The sequence below is a fragment of the Wasmannia auropunctata genome, unplaced genomic scaffold (assembly GCF_000956235.1).
Source record: "Wasmannia auropunctata unplaced genomic scaffold, wasmannia.A_1.0 LD336000.1, whole genome shotgun sequence".
NCBI classification, from domain to species: domain Eukaryota; kingdom Metazoa; phylum Arthropoda; class Insecta; order Hymenoptera; family Formicidae; genus Wasmannia; species Wasmannia auropunctata.
This window is the reverse complement of record NW_012026890.1, coordinates 134,063-153,888: the sequence shown is the minus strand read 5'-3', so window position 1 is coordinate 153,888 and position 19,826 is coordinate 134,063. Positions and strand designations below refer to the sequence as shown.

The window sequence follows — 19,826 nt, the reverse complement described above, 5'->3', positions numbered from 1 at the left end:
GGGGGGGAGAAAGAAGGAGAGAAAGAGAGCGAGAGAAGCCGTTTCTTTCGAATCTCCGACGTAAAAGGTTCAAGCAAACCGAAAGCGTTCTTCGATCAACTCGACACGAAACCGTCGCGCCGGTAATTTGCCACACTAAACACCGCCGTTTTCGTAAATCCGCGCACGAGCTCTACGACTCGGAAGAAAGAAAAAGACCGAGAAAATATAATAATGAGTATCACGTGTTAAGAAATCTCTTCCGTAATAAACATTCTCCTATTGCCGCAATTGTAAAAATATTGATAATAGTAATAATAATAATATTATAGAAGTAACGAAATCTTAATTATTGTTAGGATCAAACTTTAACGATAAAAATAAAATACGACAAAATAATATCGTCAGAATAAAGCGTGCATAAATATGCATCTAATAATTATAATTTTCAAATAAATTGCATTTTACTTTAATTGTTTACCATGCAGATTTTACATTTAGAAATTAGAGAATCATGAGAATCGCACGATTCAAATCAAAGTATGAATTCGAGATGCTCTATATGTGCCACGAAATTCTGTAACATTGTTGTTTTTTTTATAAATTTGTTATACAAAATATATTACTTTCTCTTACCATTTACAGTCTTATTGTTAGGTGGGGCTTTCCAGTGAATTAGCACGAGCGATGCTAGGAGCGCTTGATTGTCTCTGAAGTAAACTAATAAAACGCTGATTATCCGGCCGGACGGCCGGATTTTTCGATCGTTGAGCGAAACATACTTCGCCAATCCATTTCTGTCGTCTCTCGGAAATTATCACCCGGCGCGAACGCACGATACACGGCGGGGGGCCCCCCGTCGAGCGCGCACGGCTCTCAGCTTTCGTTCCTTTATGAAACTCGAATAAACTTTTCTCCGGCCACTAACTCGCGCGCCGTTCGCGGGGGAAAAATATGCGGACGGCTGCATTTTTCGCGTCAAGACGCCGCCATTACGCGAGACAGCCGCGGTGATTCACGACGATCGACCGGCGAAAAAGCGAGGAAAGATGCAAATAAATAGAATGAGATCTTGATTCAGAATTAAAAAAATTTTTTTTCCCCAGGTGAATTTTATAATTTGCGCGACTGAGGATATATGTTTATTTTGTTTTTATCGAATCTCTTTAACAGTCCTTAAACAGATACTCGGATTCTGCATTACGCGAAGAGTTGCAGTTCAGATCGGATAGAAAAAATTCGCAAAGGAGAGACCGGCGTTGATTTGCATTCTTTGCGGAACGGCAGGAATTTCGAGAGGAACAAAGGCGCGCGCGTAAGGTCGAACAGGGGTGCCCAGAAATCCGGCCGTACGAAACGTATTGGCCGCGAGATTACCCGTTAAAGCGCTGACAGAGCCGATCAAAATGCAACGTACCTGTACATTATGTTGTTGATACATCACTGCGGGCGAAATTCAGCGACCGGCTCTAGCGGGGGCCGCGCTGTTTCTCCCCCCGTGCGCCCGCCTGTGCCCCCCTTTCTGGTACACGGTGGATCGACCAATTTTTACCCCGGCGCGCAGCTCGGGCTTCGGTACAAATCACGCCTCTCAGTGACGTATCGCCGCGAAAGCAGCCATTTTGCTCTCATATTTTTTATTTAATAGCCACCAGGCTATCGTGTATCGCATTAATACGCGGCAGCTATGCCGCGCGGTAGCGGTAAAAGAGGGTCGTGGTCGGAGCGACCCCCGCCACCCGGTAACCCGTAATCATAACCGAGCTATTTTTCTCCCCCCCCCCCTCCCCCGCTCTTTCTCTCTCTCTCTTTCTCTCTCTTTCGCCAACCCCCTTCTTTCTTCTTTCGCGGTGCCTGCTACCACATCTACGCTTCCCGCGAACTCCGATTGCGAACGGCTACACCCTAAAGATGCTACTAATGCTATGATACTGACGGGGGTAACCATATCTTTCGCCGCAATTGAGATAATACGACGGCGAGGCTGACATCTATAATTGTCAGGAAGGAGGCAGAATGGGGATATTTTTCTCATATGCAGATGTATGAATTAAAAAAAAAAAATTATATAAAAAATTATATTAAATATTTACATTTTTTTTTCTTGTAACAAATAGTAATTTTTATCCCGGAATCCAAAACCTCTGGCCATCGCAGGCATGAATTAGCTCCGTGACTTTGATTACTTTCAAGTCACGAACATTACCGGCCGCGATACACGATGGAACTCGTATTTTCATGTCGTTCGATGCTTTCGAGCACAAAATGCCACTTAAACGTCATAAACCCGAAATGACATGCTTCACGGTCGAATGAAATTAACACAAACTGTATTTTTCGCGTAAAGTGAGCGAATACCTGCAGCAGCTACAGACGCGAACGTAGACAATTATTTAGCTCTCAGCGGTAATTCACAGCGATTCCTTTTCGATTCTGCAGGAAAAATTCAACGAACGTAGAGCATTTTGCTTCGCGCTTTTACCTCGCCCTTTCTCTTCTCGCCACGAGCGTTTACTCGCGTTAAGATTATCCGCGCGTTCGATCGGCTTCGCGTTCACGACAGAACAATCGCCATTCTTTCGGGCTCCAATCGAGCCCAGGGAATGAAGCTCCACTTTCCGCATCAATCAGGACACGGCGGCGCGCGGCGGGACTTTCCTCCTCACTTGGCGTGAGTAGGTAAGTATAAGAACGCGTGTTATGCTCGCGCGGGCGGGCGCGCGGTGCAATTTAGATCACGTCTCCGCGTGAGCGAGCGATGCGCCGAGCGAAGTCCGACCTAAGTGAATTCTGTGTACGCGGCCAAGAGTTGGCGGAGTCGGAGCCGCGGCCGGCTCTGGATGGAATGAGAAGGAAGAACGTATACGGCCAAGTTGATCACCGTGCTATAAGGTCTTACTTGTTGCTGATGGTTGCATGTCTGCCACGACGGCGAGCCGTGCCTTCTGCTTCCCGGCTGATTGCTCCGTATGCGAGAAGCGATAGGGAACTTCGTCCCGGATGGACGGCCCGGCGGTTTCCTTAGCCGTTGAACCGGACGAAAGTTTGCGATTTCTGCGCCAAGTGTACGGAGCGAATCGCTCGGTCTACGAAGAAAGGACACGGTTCCTAGTCAGATTTAGATTTATAAGGCTGCATATAAATATTGTGTAGTGCGATATTATTTATATCCTCCGAGAAAGCCACAAAATTAATCTCTTACCGCAATCAAGCTCATGTGATGCGATTTACAAAGTGCAATTCATAGTCTGTGTACTTAATCAATAATTTCAAATTCGCTATCCTGAGGTTCGCGTTTTCATTAATTTTAGCGAAAATTATAGACTGAAAAGAAACTCTTTATTTTATCATGAATTAAATGAATAATTAAGAAATCAATAATACTTCTGTTAAGAGAATTTATTTATACGTTATATCTGTTTCTAAGTGGAAAATGTAAAACGTGCTGGTGTAAGATAAACAACATGTTAGAAATACTCATCATAATCAAATTACTCTTCCGCGTTTTTTTCTCTCTCGACTAAAGTAACGTTGCATGCACGTCTATAAGTAGTGGACGGGATTCTCTCTTCTTGTACTTGAAAATATCCACGAAGCGGCGCGAGTAATTTCTTCGAGTAACCGCACACTCGAACTTTTAACTGTGCGATGTGTGTTACGGCACATGCAGAGTGTACGCGAAGCCATTCAACTTTTTAACTTTCTTTGACCGTGACTTTTCGCGGATTGTGTGTGACTATATACGTATCGGGAAGGGTAATTAGTCAGTTCGTTTTGGCGAACGCCCCATTTCGTTCACGTCGAATCAAATGCGACCATCAAATATATTCTTCAAATGCATCATAGGATAAAATTCCATTTTTGCGTTTTTTTACTATAAGTAAGTTTGGAAAAAGGAAAAAATTACAGTAGTTTTTGTATTTTTCTAATCAATTGGCAAATCGATCTATTTGTAAAAAGTAAAATATCTGCTTGAACAAGAATTTGTGTCAAACTATTAACATAAATTACATAGTATTTATATGTATATTCGTCAATTTAATCGTTTAGTTTATCTAATTACATGACGCGTTTTTACAACTTTTTGAAATTTCGTGCTTTCTCCATCTACACGTGTGAGAAATGTATAATTAGGCTAGTAAAAGTGGCGACATTAATTATTGAATGCATTAAGAGGTAATATTCCGTTGGTTAAATAATTGTAGTAATTGCAATTATATCGACAACCGTCGAGCAACCGTGGAAAGTCCGGAGAAAAGGAGATTTCACATCTGCGCTTAATTAAGGTTGCCGCTGTGCTAAGCTGTGAAAGGGTTAAAAAGGCGATCGTAAACTAAGCAACGACGAGCATTAAAAAAGCCATCACGCGGAAGGGAAAGCATCGGCCGGGATAAACAGGCCTAGTCGTCGTAAATCGATCGGATTCAGCACGAAAGTCCGAGAATGGCCGGCGTCTGTACGCGTCCCGCGGAAGTTGCGAGCAGAAACGTCGATTCCTGCGAAACTATTTTTTTTTCTCTCTCTCAAATAATCGTCACACTTTCACCACCATCGGCGATCCAGCGACAAAGGAAAACGTAACGCGTTGCCGAGAAATACTTATCGCATTCGGGGAATACAATAAGTGCATTCGCAGCATATTGCATTTCGCATATTGCGTTTTCCACTGCGATTTTGACGGGAATAGAATCTCGTTGATTTTTCTCAACGTTATTACACGGAAAGAACGATTTTGTTGAAAGATAAATATAAAAATTGTGCTAAAAACAGATCTGAAAATAAAATTTTTTTGTTGAATCATCAAAATAATTTGTTGGAATGTTAAAACTGATAAGCATTGCTATAAAACGTTTTGATATTCTAGCAATCACTTTAACTTTTACACAAAATTATTTTGATTATTGAACAAAAATTATTTTCAGATCTGAATTCAGTAAAATTGTTCTTTCCGTGTAGCTGTAAAACATACAGCAAATAAGTATGTTTAATAAAATTTAGTATTTTATTAACGACGAATGAAAGAGAAAGAAAGAGAAAAAGAGAGAGAGGTTCAGTAATAAAAATTATTTCAATAAAATATTTGATATTAAGAAAATAGAGGTAATTTCTGTGTTGTCGATCTGTACTTGTGATTCTACCGTTAATTATACATATAATTTTGCTTTTAGCTCAGGATTATACCGATCACACAGGTATATTTTCTTGTCTTCGACGTTCGACGCGTAATCCGATCAAAAATGCGCTAAACGAAAGAAGGGAAGCGCCGGCGGTTCTATCGCGCGCGCGTCCGGAATGTATCCGGACTATCCGGACATAACAATAAATTCTAAAGGGACATTAAACGCGCAATGCGAAAAGGTAGGTTAGTAGGAAACCTCGGCCGTCCACTCCAATTACGTTTTATGGAACGGCAAATACTCGGGCTTCATATAATTGCGGCGTAACCATTAACGCAATGCGGCTTACTAATCCTAAAATTAGTAGAGGCCAAACGGCGCGGCGGCTGGCAATTACGCAGCACCGGTTCAATGATATCAAACGTATGTCCCTCCCCCCCCCCACCGCGTATATATTTTCCGTGTAAGGTAATGTCCGGCGCATTTATCTTTAAATATCCTCCTCTCGACGAAGCATCAACGAAGAATCGCCGTCTTGATATATTCCTCGATGTAAAAAAGTTAATCTTCTTAGCGATTCTTTTTTTAGAATATGTAAAGTTCTTATCGCTTATATTGCACCTTGAACTTTTTTTACATTGTAATTTGAATTTTTGATAAGGCCACGAGTATGCGTTCTCAAGCTTCTTTTTGTAAAATATACACTGAGAAAAAGAATTTGTTGAAAAACGCAAAATTTGCGTTTCATTTTACCAGAATATTTAGTCCGATACGTTCAACTAAACGTTACTACGATAACACAAAATAATTTGTTACTATTATAAACAAAATACTATTTTTTAACTAAACTATTTTGTTTCAACAAAAATTTATTGTATTTATCTTAACCGTTCGATTAAAAATACACACTATTTATTATCCCCATCAGCATCGTTTAGTCAGTTTGATAATTGGAATTTGAACAAATATATTACTTGGATAACTAAATACATGCAAACACAAATAAATACTACTAGTATTTTGAACAAAATTTAATTGCAAACATAAATAAATACTACTAGTATTTTGAATAAAATTTAATTGAGTTGATTTAGTTAATTCTTGATTAAAAAAGTTTGATAATTGGCATGAATGAATTATATTTCTTTTTGTGCAACTAAAGAATTGTTAAATTAATCATTCGATCAAACAACTAAACAAATTTAGTTCGTACAATCAATTTTTTTTCCCAGTGTAGTATATCTTCTCTTCTTATTTCACAAAAATACATAAGAATTACTTCAGTTGTAGGATATAATGCTCAACTTTCTTTGTGTTACAATTAAATGGCAAAGGTATTTTGGTTTCGAAATTCTCGATTATTCAGACATATATCTTAATGCAATGCTTTATCGATTTAAGCGCGATGATGGTTTTTTTTTAATATCACTGTTTTTCGTCAATGATCAGAAAGCGCTTGAGAGAAATTTCCCGTGATAATTTGAAAATAATTACAATGTGTGCTGCGCAATATCGCCGCCATCGGACTTATATTAATATCATTACCGTCTGACATTTTAATATACCGGATTCAAATTATATAGGACCTTATCTCGCACTTGGCTTGCGCAGAGCGTAATCATGTATAGAGCCTTGTAATACCTGGCATAACTTAGCCTCGTGTCTGTGAGCTGCGCGAAATACTCGCCGAGTGAACGCATCGCTCGCAGCCCCGTGTCCCCAGGTAGCTCGCGTTGAGCGCGCGCGTTTGATGCTACCCGGTGAACTTTACGATATCAGCCTTGGGATGCTTTTGGAACGGACGGCAACGGTCGGATCGGGAGTCAAGGACGTCGATAGCGCGGTACGAGCGGAAATCGGGCGAAGAGAGAGAGAGAGAGAGAGAGAGAGATAGAGAGAGAGAGAGCGCGCGATTTCGCAGACAGTGACTCTCGGCAGTGAGTCAGAAATGCGCGGCGCGTGAGAAAGACAGAAAGAAAGAGCGAGCGAGAGAGAGAAAGAGAGAGCGAGAGAGACGTGGGCTGAGTCAAAGGTAGCTGTAGGTTGGGTGGGTGCATGGGATGGGATGATATCGGGTTAGGTTGGTGGGCTCGACGGGGCTCGCCTTGGTCTGGCACCGCTAGTCCTTCCCGTATTGATCGCGTGCTCCTTTCCTCCCTTAGATACCACGTCGACCCTCTCTTAAGCCTTACGTATGGCCCGGGTATTCCGCTCTCCTACCTTAGGCTCGACCTTAGGCCGAGGCGTTCACGGCAGATCCGCCGATTGGGGAGGGTTGAAATCAAGGGTTGCAATCTATATAAATCCGGTTAGCTTAGATGTCTCGCACGCGCAGATAAGATTTTGTACGTTATTTTGGAAACGCAATCGATACGTAAAACATGCTTCCTCTGTACTTTGGAAACTCGAACTACGAAAACTCGAACTCGATATGAGATTTCGTCGAATAATATTTTGGCCCGTTTCGTAATTCATTTTATTCCATTCTGGACAATTTTTCGAAAACGTAAATAAAATTTTATGAAATGCGATATCTTGTTATCGAAAACGCATTGATTTATAAATTTAATCAGATTTTTGGGAAGTTTTGTAGAATTGACGTTTCCATGTCTCTTTCATTTTATTGATTGCTACATTAATGTAATAAAAAATCCCGTAATGACGTTAAAATTCTGATTTTTCTTGCCATTATATGAGATAATTCTTACAATATTTGTTATACGCACATAAAAGAAACAGAAATTATTCACTACTACGGAAAGAATGATTTTGTTGAAAGGTCTAAAAATTTTGCTAAAAACAGATCTAAAAATAATTTTTTATTGATCATCATCATTAAAATAATTTGTTGGAATGTTGAAACTGATAAGCATTGCTATAAAACGTTTTGATATTTTAGCAATCACTTTGACTTTCGCACAAAATTATTTTGATTATTGAACAAAAATTATTTTCAGATCTGGATTCAGCAAAATTGTTCTTTCCGTGTAGATAAAATTATCTCGCGATATAGATAGATAATTCAACGTGGCATATCAAATCTCGTGATTATTTCCAAATCTATCGTAATATAAATTTTATTTGACGAAACTTCTGTTTCTAAAAATCGATTGCGTATATACACGATTGAATTGTACAACAATCACTCACGTTATATCTCTTAGTAAAGAATGCGTGAGGCATGGTCACATTTGCCATCTGATAACATGAGTTTTTTTTTATGGCCCACGATTACAAGATGGTAGCGAATATATGCATATTCGCGATCGTGCGGTTTGAGGAAAGGGAGGTATTTACCGCGTCGTTTAACAGTCTTAACAGGATACGATGCCGAAGAGCTTAATTAACGGAGGGTCCGAGAGGCGTTCGTCACGCGCGCTGGACGTGTGAGAGAGCGACCAATGAATTATAAGTCGGGTGAATGTACAAAGGTATCGTCCCGTCTCGGGGTGCGTGCCGTGACGAACGAGCCCCTCTTGCGCTTATCGTACGCACGAATGACGACGGAGTTGCAGCAGGTGAAGCTGCCGCGGTGAAGAGACGTATAGAAAACGAATACTTGTAAGTACACGCGGGATTCCTGAAAATCGAATGCGCGCATTTCCGATCGAAAGGTCCGAAAAATCTTTACATCTACTGTATTAAGAGATTTAAATTTCTCTGACCAAATAAGATTTTGTTCGTCTATTTGCGCCTTGAAAGCTCCATTCGTTCAATCGACTCTTTCCTGATATTGTCACAAGTGCAACGCGAGTTCTTGGCTTTGCCACCCGACTTTCGCTTGTGTTATATAGTTCCTTCGAACCGAGCGAAACGGCAGCGGTGGCTCTGGGTATATTAACCATCGTGATCTACATTTTATCGGAATCATTGCTAAGCGCGGTTGACAGCGTCGGCGAAATTCCACGGCGGATCGGCACCAGCGCGCTGATCCAGTTTCGTCGTCGGGTCGGTCGCGTGCTCGCCCGCGACGCAATTAGTCGCCCGATAACGGAACGGAGCAAGGCAGCCTAAACCGAGATAAAACCGAACGAAGAGAGAGAGAGAGAGAGAGAGAGAGAGAGAGAGAGAGAGAGAGGAACAGGCAGAAAACCAGGCTAATTCGGATGCGGTTTCTTTTAATCGGCTAAATCGAACGGAGTAAGACGGCGCGCGCGGTATACGCGATCATAACGATAATGGCGCATGCAACGAGCTATAGCGCGGAGCGGCGAGAGCCCGTATGAACCGTTGTTGCGTATGGAAATGAAAAGCCATGAAAATCCCGCTCCGGCACGAACGCGCGTTAACGTTCAGCCCGTATTCAGCCCGCGGGCGGGCCCTTATCTTCGACACCCTTATTGATCTCTCTAAACGCGAACGACTTCTCGCCTCTCTCCCTCTCGCGCTCCGCGCGCACCGTATCTCCCCCCCCCCTCTCCACCTCCGCGTATACGAGCGTTGTTGTGCGTCACGTGAATTCCATTCTATAATACTTTGTAGACTCAACAGCTGATTAGAGACACGCCGCGTTTCGATTCCGCCGCGCTATGCGGTTTGAATTAAAATGCACGGCCACGTAAGTTTTACCACTTTCGCGATATCGCGTGTTTATCCGCTCTGTGTGAAGCCTTTGTGTGTCCTGCATTTTTCCTGCGGAGAGAATTAACATGATCCTATATAAGTGCTACGCTAAAAACAGATAAAAAAATATTTTGCGCGCACGTGAATCTTTAATCCGAATATATGTTTGAGCGATGTAACTCTTACGAACCCTTTGTTCCATGAACGAGTACATACAGTACTACACTCTTAATCATATATCGCCAAAAATTAGAGATATACGTTGAAATATAAACCCCATGTATAATTACGAGGGACACAAGTATATCCCTTAGATATGTACCGCCAAAAATTGAAGGTACACGGAATCTTTAATCAATTGTCTTGTCATTTGATCAAGGACTTGCCAAACATTGGCGGCACGTTTTTACCGCTGAATATCTCGTATTTATAAATACGAGGTATAAAACTTTGCGTATGTACCTCATGTATATAATGCAAGGTACAAAATTGTATTTATAAATACGAGGTACTCAGCGGTAAAAAGGTGCCGCCAATGTTTGACAAGTCCTTGATCAAATGACAAGACAATTGATTAAAGATTCCGTGTACCTTCAATTTTTATAAATCGTATTTATAAATACGAGGTACATACGCAAAATTTTGTACCTTGCATTATATACATGAGGTACATACGCAAAGTTTTATACCTCGTATTATATAAACGAGGTACGAACTCGGAGCTTTGTACCTCCAAAAGAAAAGTATCGCGAATTTACATGCAGTACCTCCAGTTGCAGAAGCATTAGAAGAGCAGTGCTGATCAAGGACTTGCCAAACATAATTGGCAAGTCTTTGATCAAATGACAAGACAATTTATCCGTAAAGATTCCGTGTACCTCCAATTTTTGGCGGTACATATTTAAGGGATATACTTATGCCTTTCGTAATTACGTGGGGTTTATATTTCAACGTGTACCTCCAATTGTATCGCCAAATTTATTATTACCTCGTATATTCCGTACCTCGTGCTAATGCACCGCGAAAAATATTTCCTTTTAGTGCGTAACTCGAAATGTCATTTCCATGTTAAAAAAAATTACCTCGAATTTAGAGATACTAGACGATGCATGATTATAAGAGTATACGATCGCCTTTATTAGATCTTTTCCTATGAATTGGCAAATTTGCGAGAATTTGCATTTCACTCCGGCGATGTTTCAATTTTCCCATATAATTTTATTAAAATGCGTGATACGCGGCGGCTGTTGTTTCGCCGTGTCGAGCTATATGAATGCAATGAGAAACTTTGCGTGGCGTTTTTCTAGAACGATACGAAGAAGCGACTCGTCTCGACGATATATAATTCGATACTAAATTCCAGTATTGCGGAAACGCCCTGTTTCTCTCTTTTTTCCTCTCTTTCTCTCTCTTTTTCTGCGAAGAAGAAGGAGAGGAAGAAGAAGAAAGGCGAAGGTGAAAGAGAGAGACACACACGTGGTTTTCTATTTCTCGCGTGAGCCACCCGGCGAATCAGTCGCGTGCCACTCGCGGGCGCACTCGCGTGTTCCGTCCAAGCGTGAACTTCTAATACCCCTTCATCCTCACCTTGACTCTCCCGCATTAGCGGGTCGCCAATAATACTTCACGCACGAAATCTTTCCATTTTCTTCCCTCCCCGCGAGCGCGGGAGTCACGGGCACGGACGCGAGCCTCCCCGGAGCCACCGATCGGATATGCAGATTGCGGAATCTCGGGCGATCGCCCTATACCGAGTTCAAGAAACTGAACGGCGCGTTCCTCGCGAGTTCGGCTTCGGTGGTCGTCCATCGGAAATCGCTGTGCACGTGAAATTAATGGCAACGAATAATGTGTGTATATATATATTTGTAAATATGTATATACGTAATAAAAAAAAATATATATATATATATTGTAAAAATGTTTGGACCACACAAATTCGATTTTACACTTCGATTGCACATCCTCCGGAAAACCTGAAATTCTGAATCGAAATAATGAAAGCGTTCGTTTGCGAGGGAATGGATTGATCATCGACAAGATGTTTTATGTATTATAAAAAAACAAATATTACCAGTTCAAGACATCAATTCATATTTCTCTAATTTAATTATATCGATGATATTATTTTATTTCTAGCTATTGCCCATCGTAAATGTATAACGCCGTAGATTTAGAAGCTATAGACGCGCGTTGCATTTCCATTACTCCCGAGATATATCGTATCGTTCACCTAAATATTATTACTTTGTATTTTATCGTGACGTGAAATACAGGCGGAACGAAGCCGATAGTCATAATCGTGAAGATACTCCGGCGCCGCCGGTCGATCGAGAAAACTCGATTACCTTCCCAAACAATGCAATTATAGTATAGTAACGACGAACGAGTCTCACGGGATGATGCCTTCCGCGGAATGGCTATGTCGGCCATTTCGTAGGGGCGGGAAAGGGGGAAGCACACAGGAGAAAATCCTATTATAGCCCGTGTCCGTACGCGGAGTGGTACAGTGTGGGGTGAAGAAGCGAGAGAGGGTCGTGAGCCCAGTGCGGCGCTCACCACCCTCCCCGCGCGCGCACATCCGTATTGACGCAACGCAGGAGCCCACCCTGCGGATCAACCAATCGAAACGCAGCATCCGCGCATGCGATCGCACGGAAACGCGTGCCATTTTGTATGCCACGCTATCGCGGGGCGGAATCGGGGCGCCCGTTTCCGCGGCCGGAAAATGAAACCGAGAGTTTGACACAGTGACATATTTAATCATAAGTGCTGCGAAGGGTTGCAAGTCAATGTGCGAATGAGTGATGGAACAGAGCGAGTCTTTTTTTCAAATTTCTCAATTGCAAGGTCTACTTGGAAATACATTTAGATGTGGCATTATCTCGCGTGAAATAAATTGTCATATAATGTGGCAATGTAAAAATTTGTGCTCCTGTCTACAGATTAATTAGAAGAGAAATTTATTTATTTGCGCCTTCTCGACGTTTAAGTGTTCCTTAAAAGAAAATGTAATTTATCGTTGAAAGCGCAATGTTGCTAGAAATAAAAATTGTAATTTCATCGATATAATAATATAATATATAATATAATAATATTGATATAAATTAAATGAGAAAAATATAAGTTTTGTTATATCTTGAATTGTGTGTGGCAATATTTTTTTATAACACGTAATATCTTGTCAATGATCAAGAAGAAAGATTTTTAAGATTCACAAATATGTATTCAAAGAGATCAATTTGAAATCTAGATTGAAAAAAAATTACTGCCTGCAAATGTTGCAGTTTAAATCGCGCAGTTACTGATAATTATTTAACGTCTCTTCTAAGAAATACAACCCTTATTTTACCCCGGCAATAATGGGATATTACGAAGTCCGCGAGAACGTTCCTTGCGAAATTGTCGGAAGCTATATGGATTAAGAAGCCGCGAGATATCTGCAATTAGAGCAACTTTACGAGCACGCATCGCGTCGGCGCGATGAAGCGGGAAAATCTCAAGATACGTCAGAGAAGAGAGTTATTCATCGATATCCTTTATGTATCAAAATCACGAGAAGGTAAAAGCAAAAAAACGAGTATCTACTATGGACGAAAATAATATACCTACACGGAAAGAACAATTTTGTTGAATTCAGATCTGAAAATAATTTTTGTTCAATAGACAAAATTATTTTGTGCGAAAGTCAAAATGATTGCTAGAATATCAAAACGTTTTATAGCAATGCTTATCAGTTTTAACATTCCAACAAATTATTTTGATGATTCAATAAAAAATTATTTTCAGATCTGCTTTTAGCACAATTTTTAGATCTTTCAACAAAATCGTTCTTTACCGTGTTTTAATATCTTCTTTAGTCAAACTGAAATTGGGGTTTGACTTAGCGTCTTAAGAAACTATTATTTGCACGTACATTATTGTAATCGCGCGTTTAATTAAAATTGAAATGTCGAAATAAAAAAATTAATCGGAAATTGGCAAGCCTGCGAATGTACAGGCGAATATCGGCGCGCCTTCTTCCTTATACGCTCCGGCCGCCGGCTACGGCGTTGCTCGCCATATTTCAGAACAATAAGTTTCCGCGGTCTGGCGTGCCTGGCACCGCCACCGCGAAATAAAACAAAACAATACACATTTAGCTCGTAGAAACGGCGGAGAGAGCGGACGAGGCTTTAAATGGTTTCCTACCCCGCTTCCGAGCCGGCGGCCGAATAGGGCGGCAGGGCTGAAGACTGGTAAAACTAGGACGGACTATTTTCGGCTTCGATGCGCCGCATTCGGCTTCGTTGCGCTCCGGCCGGGGGGGGGGGAGGGACTCGTTTGGTATTTGCCGGTATCGGGACCGCCGATAAATGGGAAAACTTTCCCGGGGCGTTTTCAGCGCGTTCCCGGCCCGAGAGAAACAACGCGCGCCGCCCTCCGCTTTCCGAAAGGCAACGCACCCTTCCGTTTTCGTGCCGCCGCACTATTCTCGCGTGGCCGCTCGAAATTGCCTCTGTGTATTTCGGAAAGCTTAATCGTGTGTGCCACGTCGGATTACGTGATTTACTTGAATTATTCTTATCGGTACACCGGTGTAGCCTTTGTGTTCTTCAAGATTCATTCGCTCCAAAGTATGCTTTTTTTTTTCAGGAAATTCTATTATCATTGTGCTACAAAAACTATTGGACTACGTAATAAATTGTCAAACGAATTCTTTTGCCCAGTCCTTTATCTTAAATGCATCTTGTATTTGATTACTATTACTTTATAACAATTTGAAAGTTTATAATTTGTAGATTTGACAGCTCGAAGTATTGCAAGGATTTTTTACTTTTTTTTCGAGCTTTTGTTAATCATTAGATAAGGTTACATTTTATATTTTAACTGACAATTTTACCTTTGTCTTTTCGTTATATTTAACGTAAGTTTAACATATATTTATTGTATCAGCCGATTCTCAACTTCGCGATATCTATTAGTTGAATATCATGAAGGTATATTTCCCTCTCGTGAGAAAGCTATGAGAATAACGGGTATTTTGGGCTTCGAGGTGAACACTCGAGTTGTGCAAGCTCGTTTGGTATTTGCCGGTATCGAGTCGGCAGACAAATGAGAAAACTTTCCGAAACGTTTCCGACCGATGCCGCCGCCGCCGCCGCCGCCAACGCCGCAAAACGCTAGCCTTCGGTTTCGAAAAGGCAACGTACCCTTTCGTTCTCGTGCCGCCGCTCTATTCGCGCGGGGTGCACTCCCGCGTACGTCTAACAACGACTAAACCTGTATTTTGCCGTGCCCCTAACTTATCCGCGCCACGAATTAGCCCCTTGAGTTTCGACCCGATGCAAACGGAGCAGTCTCTGCCCGATTATGTTCAATTCCGGATTTTACATGTTTCAGTTGATTGACGACCGACTGACGGCTCAGTTCCCTCCATCAATTATTATGTCGATATAAATTTTTTATAAACTGAAAAAGATATTAACGTTTTATCCAAAATTAATTAATCTGCGCATATCTATTATTAAGACAGTTAATATATAGTTAATACAGTTAACACAGACAATACGGTTAATATAGTTAATACAGTTACTTTCACGTGCATGTGTGTAATTTAATTGGATCGATTTTCTGTTCCAGGCACTGAACGGGTTCCTGCTAATATTGACTTGCGACGGGGAAGTGTTTTTCGCTACCCATAGCATAGAGAGTTATCTTGGCTTCCATCAGGTACGATTGAATTTATAATTAAAGCAATCGTTGCATTGATTTAGCAAAGAATGATGACGCATTAAAATCTTCAGATTTATATTCAAAATGGTAGACATTAGTATATTACATATACAATAATATATAATATTACATATTATGTGTACAACTATATTCATACTTCTACACATAGATTACTTAACGTTTTTGAGTGGAACAGCAATTTTAGATAATAATATAAGTAAAGTATTGACTCTTAACGTAATGCTGTTTCCGAAATCGATATTTTTCCAAAAATATTTCGCCGTCAACAAATTTTGTCAGAACTCGACGCACACAAGTCTCTACACAGAGAGAATTTTATTTTAAAATTTATCCTGAAAATCATGTTAATCGTAGGACAACATAGTACCTATTTCGACGAATTTGATATGATTTTCATTATTTTTTAAAATATATACTACAACAAATTTATTGTAGTGTACAGTAAAATTTGTCGAAATACTATGTTGTCCCGCGATTAACAAAATTTTTAGGGTATATTTTAAAAGGAAATTCTCTCCATGTATCGACAAATCTGTATAGCGTTTAGAAAATCACTGACGTGTACCTTAAAGGCTTAAAGGAAATCGTCGACGTATACATATATAGATCGAGGATGCTTGCGCATTTATCCCCCCCCCCCCCAAGACTCCCCCTTATTGCAAGGTAATTCTAGACACAATTCACCCTCGTTGTTAGTTTATCTTCAGTCAACGTGTGTCCACACCCAACACGCGGCAGTCACGCCAACGCTGTCGGGTTCGCTCGTACATGTCACGTTTGCCCGATGTGGCATCATCCCTTTCGCGAGACACAATGTACCCATCCACCAGGACTGACGGCCGACATACATTTTTCAGTAGTAACAGTGGGTCATCGACGCAACACGCTCGCGATATTGCCCGGCGCTCAGCCTTACACAAATCTGTTTGACGCACGAACGGAAAAATCTCAACTCGCCAAATCTCGTGGGCATGCAAGTCATTGTCTCTAGAGTTCGTCCCTGATAACTGATTCGAAATATTTGCCAGATTTGCAAAACGTTTATCTATAATAATTTATGAATAGTTGTTGAGAAAAATCGAGCATCGCGCCATCGAAGAACATTTTATCGAAGCTCAAGTTCTGAGTGAATGCGAGACATGTACGATAAAAATGTGAATCGAGTTATAATACGCGAGCCTTTACAGAAGTCGAGCCTGTGAAACGTCCTTTAAATACACGACGTCGCGATTCGGCGAGCTCCTTTTGCGACTCGATGCTGCTCAAGGCGCGCTCTCCAGGTCTCTCAATTATCGCGATTTCAATTATCCTAATTCATTGCGGGCGGAATCCGGAGTCGCGGCCGTTGGTACATGCCCGCGGATTTGCATATACGCGAGTATCCCGAATGAACGCGAGCTGTCGAATAACGAACCGTTATCGAGGAACGCGCGGGCCGCCGCGCCGATCCGAATTCCGACGGTCTTTAATTAATTATGACACCGGGATAATCGCGCCGGGCAGGGCCTCGTTAACGGGCGACGTAACTCCGGCGATTTTATTCGGCCGCGACGGCGACGATCGGCCGAGATCGGGAGAGAAAGGATCCCGATCCCCCTCCCCCTCCGCTCCCTGGCCCACCGCTCCCCCTCCTCCCTCGCTGATTCCCTCGGCGCGCTGGCGCGATGCACCCACCGGTGTGGGAACCACGGAACGTCCGATCCCGATTCCGCCGTGCAGACCGAATCTAATTGCGCGGCCACGATCCACACTGTTGCACATTCGATTGCTACCGGCGTTCCCGCGCGCACGATCATTTGAATACTTCGGCCGGGGGGCCCCCCCTCTGCTCGAACGCCGAGGTTTCCCCGTAATGATAAAGCGGCTGTGTGTAACCACAGCCCCGGCGCGGGCTATTGGTTCCACGCGAGAGAATTGTGTACACAGTGTGGAAACTGATTTTACGCTATATATTCGCTCCGATCGGCATCGGCGGCTCGCTCTCAGCGTACATATATCCGTCGCGTTCGAACGTTCCGAGATCGCCCGCGACTTGACGACGCGCGACGTCGAGAGTGTCGACGGATTCCAGATTTCTCGAACTCGTCGAAGCCTCGACGCTGAAACGCGAAATCGTTCGCGGGAAAGTACTTCTGCGTGTAGCGTCGTAATCCCAAAATCGATGCGGAATAATAATGACGTAAAAATAAATAATTGACAAAAATGCGTTTATTATTTGAATAATAATTTATTGACGCCAATAATTCAATTAGAAGTACGACCCATTATCCTTCTCTCTAAATCTGAATCAGTGGTTAGTCATTGATTATCAACGATTGTTCACCGAATGCATATAAGTCCCAAGTCTGTCGAAAATCACTATGGACTTTAACTGTTCTTGCATGGAAAAAATGATTTTGTTGAAAGGTCTAAAAATTTTGCTGAAAACAGAAGAAATCTGAAATTAATATTTTGTTGAATCATCAAAATAATTTGTTGGAATGTTAAAACTGATAAGCATTGCTATAAAACGTTTTGATATTCTAGCAATCATTTTGACTTTCACACAAAATTATTTTGATTATTGAACAAAAATTATTTTCAGATCTGGATTCAGCAAAATTGTTCTTTCCGTGTATTCAACGTTTCTTAGTGTCAAAATAACATAATTTATGAGTAAGTGAACAAGTAGCATAAAAATAATGTGTTTTAAAACATAGATTCTAACATACATAAAATTCGTATGTTAATATAACATATCATAAACGTTAATTTTATTGAAAAAATATGCTTCCACAGTTTGCTTACAAATTGTGTCAGCTTTTTGTATTAATTTTTTAATATATTATTTGTGTTACTTTCTAACATAGTCATCTTATGTTAAATTGATACAAAAATTAAAGTGGACCGTTTGGGACATGTGAAATGTGTTTAATACCATATAACGCAAATTTTCCAACAGTTAGTAAGAAATTATCAACGCAAAATAAAAAATTAATCTGAGAAGCGATTAATCTCCAAATAAACGCAGAATTCGCGCACTTAACGCGTTAGCAAACCCCCGCCTGGGATAATCTCCGATGGAACACGAGTGAAGCAAAGTTTGTCCATCATCCATGCTATCATTATCTAATGGCCTATTAATCAGCGGAGGTCATTACGCGATTGTCCCTTGTGTTCGCCATGGGAATTTAGGATGATCGAAGTACTATCGTACTCCTAACAGTACAGCGCGCAAAAAGAAAGGAAAATAAAACCTCGTCCATAGTCAAAGCTTATCCGAACAAATCGCGGATAAACGAACGAGCAGTGGCCTTTCGTGTGCAATTCCGTTTTCTGTGCGTCGTGAATCGCGAGTGGCAGAATCGAGTCGACCATGCAGAAGATCGAAGATATTTTTTCCCTCGAGCTCCGATGTATCTCGTGAGATATTGTATTCGCCCGGAAAGCTTCGTGCATTCAAATTCGGAATTCTTCCAATTATACCAGAATTCCTCTAAATAAAAATTTCATTATCTCGGGAGATGATGAAATAGGAGTACTGAATGTGATCGAAATACAAAATTACTACAAAAAAAGTATATAAATAATTGTCAATATTAATGTATGATCATTTTCGGGGATATTTAGATAAAATAATATACGAGAAAAACGATTTTGCTGGATACAAATCTGAAAATAATACATGTTGGACCATCAAAATAATTTTGTTGGAAAGTCAAACTGATTGCTAGAATATCAAAACGTTTTATAGCAATGCTCGTCATTTTTTACTTTCCAGCAAAATTATTTGATGGTCCAACAAGAATTTTTTTCAGATCGGTATCCCAGTAAAATTTTTAGACATTCGAGTAAAATCGTACTTCCCGTGTATAAATATAAATTGCAAAAGCGCGACGTGCTACCATCGGTGCACTGCGAAATATATCACGCAAATAATAAAATTAACGAAATTTGCCGCACCGAGTTTTAATTCCTCGTTGATAAAGCTAACGATCCATCTGCGCGAGCGAGCGGAAGATTATAGTCGGCATAACTAGTCGAATTACTTGTCGGCGCATTTCCACTAGAAGTCACCGAGCGAAAAGACCGTCGCGTCGTCGCGGAGAGGAAGGTGGCTGGGGCCGAGGGAATGGGGTTGCCCGGAGGAAAACAACCAGGTCGTCATTTGTATCCGCCATTATCGTAGCTGCAGCTACTTCCGGCGAATGCGCCGTCATTAAACGAGTACAGGTGCATGCCAGCGGGTCAGTGACGGCTAATGGATTTTCGGAGCCTTAAGTTAATTTATTTTTCGACGTGCTGCTAAATTATTTTTCATAGTGAAAACATAATCTAAAATACGATGTGATAGTAGATAGACAGTTATCCTTCGATATTGCTTAAATTGGAGCATAAATTCCATCCCGATGAAAAAGCTTTTCAGAATATCAAACGTTTCGTCTTTTATCA

The 19,826-nt window shown here is 41.2% G+C and overlaps 1 protein-coding gene across 1 annotated transcript in view; it reads left to right on the top strand.

Annotated features, from left to right (window-relative positions):
- LOC105453261 (aryl hydrocarbon receptor protein 1) overlaps positions 1-19,826 on the top strand; it is a 209,331-nt gene that overhangs the window by 155,875 nt on the left and 33,630 nt on the right. The window contains exon 4 of the mRNA XM_011695052.1: positions 15,282-15,371. Within this exon, the coding sequence (XP_011693354.1) occupies positions 15,282-15,371 (90 nt within the window). The remainder of the gene's footprint in view (positions 1-15,281; positions 15,372-19,826) is intronic.